Below are 12,665 nucleotides of genomic sequence, written 5' to 3'. Positions count from 1 at the left end.
TGACAAGTTTTGTCAGAGGGCCTCCTCTGGGAGGTATAACTCAATAAAAACACAAATATGGGTGGTCTACTCTTGCCTGCCAGTTTGCCAGTCAGTCAGGATAACAAGCAGACTACGGGGGGAGTTGATAATAAGCTTAAATGCTAATCACTTAATGTAGCTAAGTGAATGGAAAATGCTAAAGCGAGTAGCGCCATACTCCACGGGGTAAACTTAAATATAAACACAGATTTGGGTGGTCTAACCTTGTTTGCTAGTAAGTCTAGTTAGTTTTCTAACCAATATGCAAAACATTTCAACATTAGTGACTGAAAAGAAAAGAAAATGGTTATGCTACTTGAACAGAAAGGAAGCTGCCAATTAAGTCTGATCTGATCACAACCCCACAATCCTGAGAAATGGTTGGAGCAGCCAAATGATCTGTTTTTGAACTAGGTTTTCTAATATTTTCTAATATATTTCAAGTGGCTTCAGAGAAAAGTTACAAAAAACATTTGTGTATGTTGCCAATTCTTAGAAAGAAATCAAATCGCAATTGGCAGGTTAGACTTTTAAAAGATCAAAAATCTGAATCTGCCAAGAAAATTGCACTCGGTGCACCTCTAGTTCCTTGTCCTCACATTGTTTATAAATGAAGCCTTCAACAGCAGAATAAGTTCTCAAATCCATCACTGATAACAGCCTGTGAGGGAAAACTTTCTTGATGAATAGTGGTGATAACACTGCACCCCAGCTGTGCAACTGCTGCCTCTTGCACCTGAGGTGCCAAATATAGTATGAGCATTGGGACTTTTTCCATAACAGTCCTGTCATGTGCCATAACTAAGATTTATGTACCGTTACAGACACCAATATCTGAATGACAAAGCCCCATTACTTTAACTCAAAGTTGAAGGCAGTAATGTTACGTATTCCATGTCCGAGCAGGGTTTTAAAGATTTAAGGTTTTTATACAAAAAACTAAAAGCAGAACAGATCATAAAACACAGCTATCAGCATTCAAGCTGACAAGGTGTCAGCAAACACATGTCCTTTGGCAAAACAGTAAAAAAAAATGTCATAAAGAAAAAACAGCTTGAGTCAACAAAGGGTCTGCAAAGCCTTTGGCCTTAGAAAGTGCTTGACAGAGTGTGTAAGATTTCAGACACTGCAAGTTTACCTCCACATGGTTGGGCAGGGTGTTGACAAATTTAAATCCAGGGATTCTCTTGTCACTGCACACAACGCCTACATCTTCACTGTGTTTGCAGTCTGAAACACCAATTCCATTGGAGGGACACAGCGCCAAGGTCTTTTCTTTGCCAGTGCAGTGGAGATTGTCAAACCAGATGGGTCCTTTAGAGACAAAAGAGATATTCATCAGTGCTTCCACAAGGAGGAATTTTTCCCTTTAGTAGTGGAAACAAATGAGAAATGGATTTTTTTGAAGGCTGACCTGTTTTTTTTCCCCAAAAATTGAGAAGCATTTACCATGAACAAGCTTCCAATGAATAATAGTGCAAAAAAGTTAAATTGAAAGATCATGCACAAGGGTTCCATCAATATACTGCATGTTCAGCCAGTGTTGGCCTTATATAATAAAATATGAGATGTTACCCATTTGTATTGTGAGGAATATGTAACAGTTACCATACCGAATGTATTTCCACCTTGACAGGAAGAAAAACACTGACGTAACAGTGTTTTACATACCTTGTCCTTTCCCATATTTTGAGGATGGTGACCATGAGATGGCTTCCAGGTAGCCCAGCTCCCTGCACACCACCTGGGCTGCATGGATAGTGAAGTCATCATCGCAGACAGTGCCCCATTCATTGTTGTAGAAAACTTCTACGCGACCCTCATTGTGTTTCCTCTTATCTCCCGCCAATCGGAGCTGAATCCTTGGCGTGTCTGCTGACAGCTGCGGGGCGGTGTACTGCTCCTGTTCAGGTTCGGGGTACCCCGGAGGGTACCCGAGGTGTTCATACTGGGCAACAGCCAGTTCTAATAGCACTAACAGTATGACAGTGCAGCAGGGCAAGCACTGGGTGGCCATATTTTGGTTGGAGCTGATGAAAAGATGAAAAAGAGAGAAGCACTCATTAAATTTCAGTTGGTTCTTCACAGTGGTGTGTGCCGGTTATAAGACAGAAAAGAAGAGCAAGTATTGGAAGGAACATTAAAGGAGCATTTGACAGATATTACAGTCTGAAAACCCCAAATATTGCCATCAGGGTAATCTGGATCTGGGCTTGAAGACGTATCAGAAAGCCTGTGTAACTGGGGACATGGAGTTTAGCAGAGGTTAATTACCAAGCAGGGAGGGTCTGAGAAAAAATAAACTATTAATTACATCATCTCTGCCTCTACTGATTTGATTTTGACCATTATTTCACTTTTTATAATCTGTCTCATGTGAGTCCCCCAGAATTGATTAAAGTGTAATTCTAAGTTGCTTAAGTGCCCCTTTAAACACCTCGCTATTAATTATACTGTTCCACCTGGTATAATAAATGGATTGTTCGGATCTGTTGTGGTGGGGTTGTGTGTGTGAGATTGTGGGTGGGGTTGTGTGAGAAACTTATTCATAGTCAGTGTATTATATACAGTACAGTTGGCAGTCAGCATGTCCCCAGTTCTAATAAGCAGAGAAGAGTACTGACACAGAAGCTAAGCAGTGTACTGGGGCTGCCCCTTAATAGTCAACCAAATGTTAGTCGACTTGAAAGGTCATTGGCCACACTCAGCAGTCAGACAGGAGTCATGTTAATTTTCACTTCTGTCGGGCAGGATCATTTTGAGAAGGTGAAGGACGAACCCAAAGTGATATGTAAACTATGCAGCCAAACATTTGCCGACTACGAACATGATGTATCATCTGAAACATGTCAGTAGCTATATGCCCATTAGCCACTTAACACAATCATTACTGCTTTGGTGACAGGGTAATTAACAGGTGGCTTGCTCAGTGTGTGACGTGCACTTGTAGATAAAATAAAAGGCTATATTAATGAAGGTTCATTAGTATGGTTTTGTATTTCTCTGTAATGTGTTAACAATGTTACTGATACTATTCCTTCTCACACCTTGAACTCAAACCATTGTGTTACCCTGCCCAAAATATACAGTTCATTAATTAAATTAATATCTTGACTAATTAACTGGCACTAGTGGACAGGGGTCACCACAACAGTTGTTTAGCTTCCATGTCAGACTCCACCCTGCTCCTCCAAACTAGGGCCTGCTGACTGACATTTTCTGTAGGTAATACATTGACTATGGATAAGTGCCTCATCTGTCAGACTCTCTTTTAGATTCTATTTTTAATTAGTCTGTCTTGTTTTTTTGGGTTGCTTTGCAGTGTTGGCAGTTGTTGCCAATGCTGGAGTAGCAAATTTCTCTGCAGGATTCTCCACTATTGAATCAGACTTTCGCCTGCTGAAGGGATGTGCACGTGCATCTGCATTCATAGAACAGCCAATAGGAACACATACTCTCTGAAATAACCTGTGATTGGCTAAAGTCTCCTGGCACAGACTAGATTTTCTTGAGCCTGAAAAGAGAGCCAAGACAGGGTGCAGAAGTCTAGTGTTCTCTCAGTGCACTTCAATTAAATATGCTCAAAGTTTACTATGGAATTTTTGCTCAATGATGCCAAAATACAACTGTTTACACCAGCTTTAAATGTACTGTCCAAACACATATTTTTTTATACCTCTTCAAAAAAAACCTGCAAGTGTTCTTGTGTAAATGGTAGAGGTATTATGTCCTATGCAGCAGGGGAGTTTTAACAGAATAGAGAAGCACCCTCGTAGGTCTTTAAAACAGTAAATAGGACAATTTTCACAACTGGCTATGCCTTGAATTATTATTGTAATATATCAATAAATGTTTTAAAATACCAGAGAAGCACGGTGGTGTGGTGGTTAGCACTCTCGCCTCACAGCAAGAGGGTTGCCGGTTCGATCCCGGGCGTGGGAGCCCTTCTGTGTGGAGTTTGCATGTTCTCCCCGTGTCAGCGTGGGTTCTCTCTGGGCACTCTGGCTTCCTCCCACAGTCCAAAGACATGCAGATTGGGGACTAGGTTAATTGATGACTCTAAATTGTCCGTAGGTGTGAGTGTGAATGGTTGTCTGTCTCTATGTGTCAGCCCTGCGATAGTCTGGCGACCTGTCCAGGGTGTACCCTGCCTCTTGCCTGATGTCAGCTGGGATAGGCTCCAGCCCCCCGCGACCCTCAAGAGGATGAAGCGGTTAGAAGATGAATGAATGAATGTTTTAAAATAGCTAAATATTAATTTACATGAAACAGTTGCACAAATATCCAGTTTTGTGTCGAGAGATGATCACGTAACAGTTCTGTTTGAGTTCAGAAAGTCAAAGAAAAGCTGGACTCAAGCCTGAAACTGACACCTGCAGGGTGATGTAATGTCAAACTCCCACAGAGAAACACTGATACATGCCCAGGCCATACTTCTGCCTACCTTTAAAGACAAAGAATAAAGCACAACTCCAAGTCAAAGACTGATGCAGCCCATCGGACGATCGGACAAAATGCAGCTCAAAAATATGCATGCAACTGAAATCCTCCACAGACTCATCAACAGCTGAGTTTTAACGATGCATTAAATGTTAAAAGCTCCAAATCTCATGCTTTTGGGTAAAAACATCTGGCAGGAGACAGACGATCCCTCAACTGCGGGGTTTCTACTTTCCTCATTGTAACGTGGCAGTGCTTACACAAGCTAGAAACAGCACACGCACATTACAGAATGAACAGATGGAATGAAGCCCACAGCCTCTGGGTCTGCTTACAATGTGTCAGTCCAAACAGGGGTGTTGTCATTAGAAACACATTGCCAGCATGGACATAAACTGAGGTTCAATTAAGGCAATGCTTATGGAACTGAGCTTTGTTCCCGGACCAGCTCGTTCTTGAATGTAACTTGTTTCAAGCTAGGAAACAAACGGTCCCTTTCACAATTTCACTGAGAAAAAGTGTTTGGACATCAGAAGAGGACAAGGATTGGACGAAGCTGCAGCCACTTAGCAACATCTAATCAAACAGAGGAACATATCCAGGATGTGCTGGCTCCCCTTTGCATTGAGCACAAAACAATATGTCAAGAACTTCACTGAACCAGAAAGTCAGAAATCTGAAACCTCCGCTCCCCTTTGCCTAAGAAACTCTGACAGGAGAGAGGAAATTGTGCTCTTTAGGATATTCTGAATGCTATGTAGATTAACCCTCTTTAAAAACTCAATGTTAGTGCCATCTTGCTGTAAGGACGGTCAAAGGGGTTTTCGTCTTATATATATGTATGCATATATATATATATATATATATATATACAAACTGTTTCACCTTCATCAAAAGCAGATGTGTGAGTCCCACCTGCTGCTGGAGGGGGCTATGCTTTGGCTGAAAAGGTCAAAATGTCAGTTTGTAAGAATGTCAACTGGCCTTTTCATGCCCTTTCCTGTAGCACTCTGCGGAGAGCTTCACAGCAAGAAGACACAGAGATAAGGGTTGAGACTGAAATGCACCAAAAAGGTTTGGACTGTGACATTTTCTCTGTTGCACATTGTCCTTGGGCTGACCTTGTTTTTAAAATCATGATGGGCCTGATTGATAAGAGGATACTATTGTCACGTAGGTGTGAACAGGTACAATAAAAATATATTTTTTCTGCTCATGTAACACACTTTTTTTCCAGATTAATTTATAACTTGTTTCATAAATGAAATGCCAAGAAAAACTTCACTCCAAGTTCCTTGATGCCAAGTTGACATCATCGTATTTTGTCTGACCAACAACTGCAAATCTAAATGTATTGGAGTTATGCTATAAACTAGAGAAAAGCAACAAAACCAGCAAATGGCTGGTATGTTTGCTCGAGAAATGATTCAGCAGATTATCAAAATTGTTGACAATTAATTTTCTGACAGTCGACTAACTGATTAATTGACTTTGTATATAGTGCAATACAGTACACTATAGATATGTTTAGATGATGTAAAAACTGAAATTAAAAGCCAGTTTCTTTAGTTCTTCCTCATATTACGTCACTTACTATAAATCCCTAAAGTTTAACTGATCCTATGATAACTTTTGGAAAACTTTAGGTTGCCACTAAACACAATGCAAACCCTGCAGTACCATCGCAGGATTTCAACATCATAACCGACCATCACACAGACGCAGTAATAAGTCCCAATAATAAAAGCTTTAGCTCTGATTTTTAAACACTTCGAGTAAAACTTTGGCAGGGTGTTTGCAGGCTGTAGTTGAACTTACTTTCTTTGTCCCTCCTGAGGCTGTGAGCTCCTGCAGGCTGCAGTAAAAGCGCGTCCAGACCAAAGCCCAAAGACAGCTGCAGCTTCTCCTTCTTGTCTCCAAACTTTCACTCCCTCTCGTGCCCATCTCACGATCGGACCGGAGCTGCGGTGGCCCCGCCCACTTACTGACGCCCACTTTTAGGATGACCTCACCGGAGATGGCCCGGGACGTGGAAACAGCGCATCCGACCTGAACGCTGATAGGACAATGGTCCTTTCAAAGTATGTCAAGGAAAAAAAAAAAGTCATTATTAAACTACCAGAAAAAAAAAAAAAAAAAAAAACTTGTGTAGGCCTGGATGGGAAAACGGATATTACATTTTTAGCCTATAGGTGACTTAAGGTGACTGGGCTATCTGCAAAGTCTTTGCTGTATTAGGTAATTAAACCTGGGGTAGGCAAAAAAAAACAACAACCAAAGAGCAGAATTCTTCCTGCAGCTCTCCTCTCCCTGTCCTAAGCCCCACCCACCATATGACCACAGGCATATGCATGTCCTTCACACAGTAACCCAATGTTTCCCATACGCTGATTAATTAAAAACAATTCAGTTGTAGAGTTGCAGGCAGCACACTCCTTCAGCCCCTCCTTGCCTCACTCTCTGTTTATCAAACCACAAATGAGATAAGAATTAGCAAGCTAGCACCCCACAGTCCCTTCACTTTGCTTTCTGCTGCTGAGAAACTGCTTCACTGGGAAGAGAGCGTGCAGCAGCTCTAGAGCTTCAGTCAGCGGATGTGGCAGCTCAAATCTGGCCGCCGCAAACCCCCCCAGTGCCGAGCATCTCAACATGCTGGTGGCCTGCGGCAGTACAGGCTCTGACCTGTGTAATGGCAGCAACAGAAAGTTTGCTGCTTGGTGGAGAGTCAAGGCCCTTCAGCTCTGGAACTCCCTTATATGTTCAAAAAAAAAGTCTTTCATTAGTTTTAGCACACTGCTTATGTTATATATGTCTCATTCGACTGCTTTAATTGTTTTTTATCTTGTGTTGTGTGCGGTTTTGTATTCTTTTATTCTGTATTACTCTGTTTGATTTGCTGTACCTTAGTGCTCTGTGGGGCAGTTAGTTGCCAACTTTGCTTATCTGCTTCAATGACAGTATTTTATCTTTATTTTACTTTTTTTGTTCTTTGTATTTTCTTGAAATTGCCTCGTTTTACAGTATATGCTTGCATTCCACATTGTTTTAAATGCGGGATCAGCCAAGTTAAGTTTATCATTTATTTATTTTTTTTATATAGCCTTTTAACAGTGGATCATAACACTACTGGAACTTGTATGTGAAAAGTCACTTGTGTCACCTGACTCCAGTCACCTCAGCTCTACTTAGCATTTTAGCATCTTTCAGCTCGTTGTGTTGGCTCATTCTCACTGCTCTCATAGCATTATGTTTCCACTGCAGCAGGCCGCTGTTTCCAGTTAAAACCCTCTAAGCCCCACTGTAAACTACACAACATTCCCACCACCAAGCAAAGCAGAGAGACAAAGTTAGCAACTAACTGGTAAACTAAGCAAGCTAAAGAGTCATTCAAGTGTTGACCAAAATTAGCTAAAAATATCACCACAGATTAATACTAGTGTTGCTCCATGATGTGTTAACAGGCAGCTGTTTGCTAATAAGTTCGCCATAACACAGTGGCGCCCCCCATGGTCCCCCGATGCAATTGCTGACCCCTGTTTTCTCCTGTTAGTTTCTTCTCTCTTCTCCCCTCTCTCCCTACATCAAATGAGGCAGTGGGGGAGGTATAGTGTGTGGCCCTGTCTGGCGGGGAAGACTTCAGCCTGCACAGACACCTTGGCTCTGCCTTCCCTATGCTACTTCTTACTTTTCTGTCTATTGATGCTCTTTCCTACTTTTCTATCCATCTAACCTTAACCCTCTGGCTCCCACTCGGAAACCGGCAGACGGCACCATCACACCCACTCATAGTCTCAAGTATTTGCATCAAGGGACTGTAACATCTAGTCTTTAATTGAACTGAATCATCTCACATGTACAGATATATAACACAGGTTGCTATGGGACTCAGAATGTTAACTGTCCCACTATTAGTCAATGCACATCAAATAATTAGTAGCCTAACTGTTAAATAAGAAACCAAAGTATATCAGTACATAGTTACGTAGTTTTCAACTAGCCTATATTTCAACAGCATAATCAATTCCCTAAATATTAATTATGTGTTTTGGTTTTGGTGTAACACCCCAAGATTTTCAGTGTCTCCTTTGGCCCCTCCCCCTATGAAACATTTCTGCATACCAGTTTTTTCCGCTGCCCCTTCAGGTTTAAACATTAGTCTAGGCTTTAGGCCTCAAGTGCAACAAGATACCAAACAATATTTAAATGATTTCATCAGTCTCCAGTGGTGGCTACATGCAAAGCAAACAAAGCATGAATTTTTGTTCTAAATTTAGCACTGTTCCCTCTAAACTCATTAGCCAAAGAACACTTTGAATATGCTTTGTTGGATTTTCCAGTGCTTTTGGCTGGAAGATGATAATTAAACTAATTGGAGTATGTTCTTATTTTGGCTTCTGTCTCGTCTTAGAAAAAAGCGGCACAGAGCTGTGCTGTACTTCAAAAAAAAGGGGGACAAATGTCCATCAGGCATGTAGTTAGATATTTTAATTCACTTACTAGGAAAATGTATTGCAATTGTTTATTATTGTACAGGTAGTGCAATGCATTAAAAGATATATTAATAATAAATGACAGAAGCACTTTTACTGCTCCATACTGCCATTATGCCACATCTCTGTGGGTTATGCCACTTTCGTACATACATGAGGGCAACTTCCACCTGTCACAGGTGGGAGGACTGCCAATCTCCTCGTCAGCTGGCACTCTTTACTAGCAAATTTCTACATGCAGCAGAAGTACCCTTGTGTTAAAACCCATCACCGGACTGGACTCGACTCTGCTGCCACCTGGTGTAAAACAGGACAGGACATTTTTTCTTTCAGTAATGTTGCAATGTTGTTTCATTGTGTTCTCCTCCAAGATTTTTTCCTCTCAGCTTGAACCAGACAGGTCTTAGTGACTCTGCGGTGCAGCTTTGGCAGTGTATTATTTTTGTTGTGAAAAGGAGAAAAGCAGTGTGTGTTGTGAGGAAAGGCATAGCTGTGTGAAACAAGACAATACAGATCAAGACTGTAGAATTGTTACAAAGTGTTCCTGAAATCTTTTGGCCTCCACTCGTGTAAAGAAGTCACATTACTCAGATGAACGTTTCATACAGGGTAAGGCCTGACAGGCAGGGGGCTCTCTGTTGCCTTTGTTGTGTGACTTCTCCAGCGATCGTCATGCCTTTCACGAAGCAGGTTTCGTACCATTTGTCGCTTTCATCAAGGTGTTTGTGGCATCTGGTGATCATGTGTTCCTCCACTTCCACTCTCAGCCTTCGCGGCATCAGTAGAGACCGTTGCTGCACCGCTGCCAGTCTTTTCATTTTTCAGACAAAGATTACGCAGCAAGCAGTGAGTGATCATGATCAGTGTTGCATGAACTCACTTCATCTTCCCCTCTTTCATTTCTGCACGGCAGCATTGTCATGCAGCCCAGAGTGTGGCCTCGACTGTCACAATACTGGTCTAGGGGAACATGTGAGGCAAATCCACATCACATCTTTGCCATTTAATTTCACATTACACAGCCATTAGAAGCAGGGTTATTAGCTGGGTAAGTTCTCCTGCATACAGATACATGGAGACCACCTGGACCAGAGAGAGGACGTCAACCCTCTGTGCACTGGAGTCGACTCTATCCTGCTGTCACCTCAAATAGGAATGAATTAAAAAGTGAACACACATCAGTATCACATACATCATGATGTTATTCATAATTAAAGGAATTAATTGACATTCTAGGAAATATACTTATTCACTTTCTTATTGAGAGTTAGACGAGAAAGTCAACAACCCTTTTCATGTCTGCAGATTAAATATGAGCAGAGCCAGGAAATTCTTATCTTAGTTTAGCATAAGGACCCTGCACTATCAAAACCCTACCAGCACCTCTAAAGCTCACTAATTAACACATTACATCTCATAGTGTAAAAAAAAACATGTTGTTTTGCGGAGGGGGTTATGTGCTGGACTATTTCTTGGCCAAAAGCTTACTTGTTTGGCTGGTTGGTTGGGCTAAACCATAGACTGTAAAAATAATGGATGCAGCTACCATGATGTTACATTTGTTTATTGACTCCTGTTTTGAAGCCTCGAGCACTGCCTTTTCAGCTGTCACCATCTTGTTTTTTTGTTTTTTTGTTGTTTTTTTTGGAGCCAGCAGTGAATACAGTCAGGTCCATAATTATTTGGACAATGATACAGTTGTCATCATGTTGGCTCTGTACACCACCACAATGGGTTTTAAATGAAACAATGAATACCTGCTTAAAGTGCAGACTCTCAGCTTTCATTTAAGGCTTTTTTCAAAAATGTAGTATGAACCGTGTAGGAATGACAACCATTTCTTCACACAGTCCCCCGACTTTAAGGGCTCATAAGTATTTGGACAAACTAACATAATCATCAATTAAACAGTCAGTTTTAATTCTTGGTTGCAAATCCTTTACAGTCAATGACTGCCTGAAGTGTTGAACACATAGACATCACCAGATGCTGGGTTTCTTCCCTGGTGATGCTCTGCCAGCCCTTTACTGAAGCCGTCTGCACTTCCTGCTTGTGTTTTGGGTGTTTTGCCCTCAGTTTTGGCTTCAGCAAGAGAAACGCATGCTCAGTTGGATTCAGGTCAGATGATATGACTAGGCCATTGCAGAACATTCCACTTCTTTGCCTTAAAAATGTCTTTGGTTGCTTTTGCAATATGCTTCAGGTCAATGTCCAACTACACTGTGAAGCATCGTCCAATGAGTTTTGAAGCATTTGGTTGGATCTGAGCAGATAATGGTGCCCCAAACACTTCAGCTTTCATCCAGAAATGGTTGTCATTCCTACACGGTTCATACTACATTTTTGAAAAAAGCTTTAAATGAAAGCTGAGAGTCTGCACTTTAAGCAGGTATTCATTGTTTCATTTAAAACCCATTGTGGTGGTGTACAGAGCCAAACTGATGACAACTGTATCATTGTCCAAATAATTATGGACCTGACTGTATGTATCTGATTGAGAAACTGAAGACAACCTGTCACTCAAAGTGGCCTGTACTTAATCATGCTTAAGCCTTAATAAAGTATAAATGGATGAGTTCTATAAAATTCATCCACTTTGCAGTTGTCTTGAAAGGGGAAGTTAGCTATAGAGACCAAAACCATTTTGTACCAGGCTTTAAACATGTTTACTTCTGCTGTAAAGTTGGGCATTTTAACACAGAGGTCTATGGGGACTGACCGGCTTCTGGAGCCAGCCTCAAGTGGCCACTCATAGGGTTAGGGTTAAGGTAAAAATGCCAGGGTAAGCCAATCAGAGGCAGAGTAAGACCTTTTCTACCCTAGGATTCGCTCATTCACGCCCCTGAGGTTGCTACTTAGGCATCACCTTTCATCTCGTGCCTTCATTAAGTCAGAATTTCAATTATCACCAATTAGCAACAATATGAATACAGAATCACAGAGCTGCTGTCATGGCTCTTCAGTGTTGGTACCCTTCAGTTTTTGCAAAGATATGTGTTAATTAGTTGGCTTCAGATCTGAATGCAGATTTTTTTTTTTAATCTTTCGACAGAAAATAATTGGCAACCAGGCATGACCTGCCCTACATTGCCTCTGATTGGATTACCCTAACATTTTAACCCTACTGTAAGTCTAACCAATGTCAGTCCTCCTGGCTAAACCTAACCAAACTATGGCAATGAGTAGTTGCCAATCAGAGAGAGAGTAGGGCAGGTTATGCCTTCACTATCCTAGGAAATGCAAAGGAAAGCAAATATGCATATTTCCCAAATTGTGAAACTATTCCTCCAGTAAGGAAGATTGGCCCCGCAAGGTTACAGCCAAGCACCAGACTTCCTCCAAGTCTTTCCATTAGAATGACGGCTCTGAATACACACACAGTGGTGTATTGCTATAACCCTCTAATGCTTGTGACAAGTACATCTGATGTGTTTTTTTGTGGTGTTGAGCTACACACTGACTGCAGACTTCCTTTATGGGATTTCTTTACTTCTGTCTTTTGTGGTTTTGGCAAACAAAGTACTTCAGCAATGATTTGTTATGAAGGTCAACTATTAGCTTACAACAAACTCTGGACAGAGTATCTGCTGTGGACCAGGAAGTTTTGGAAGAGTATCAGCCTATGGCCAAATTCTATGTTCTTGTTCTGTCTTATATTTTGACTACAAAGTCAAGTTCCACCTCATTGTTGAGGGAAAGATTACAAGGACTCTT

At 41.4% G+C, this 12,665-nt stretch overlaps 1 protein-coding gene across 1 annotated transcript in view; it reads right to left on the bottom strand.

The window, feature by feature from the left end:
- The window catches only part of loxl2b (lysyl oxidase-like 2b), a 58,757-nt gene extending 52,335 nt beyond the window's left edge, over positions 1-6,422 (bottom strand). The window contains exons 1-3 of the mRNA XM_049578353.1: positions 6,280-6,422; positions 1,693-2,051; positions 1,160-1,335 (exon numbers count right to left, since the gene is read on the bottom strand). Of these exons, the coding sequence (XP_049434310.1) occupies positions 1,160-1,335; positions 1,693-2,038 (522 nt within the window). The 5' untranslated portion in view covers positions 2,039-2,051; positions 6,280-6,422. The remainder of the gene's footprint in view (positions 1-1,159; positions 1,336-1,692; positions 2,052-6,279) is intronic.
- Between the last annotated feature and the right edge of the window lie 6,243 nt (positions 6,423-12,665).

The sequence above is a fragment of the Epinephelus fuscoguttatus genome, linkage group LG6 (genome assembly GCF_011397635.1).
Source record: "Epinephelus fuscoguttatus linkage group LG6, E.fuscoguttatus.final_Chr_v1".
Taxonomy (NCBI): Eukaryota; Metazoa; Chordata; class Actinopteri; order Perciformes; family Serranidae; genus Epinephelus; species Epinephelus fuscoguttatus.
Note: the sequence above shows the minus strand (reverse complement) of the source record. Positions and strands in the feature narration are given on the sequence as shown.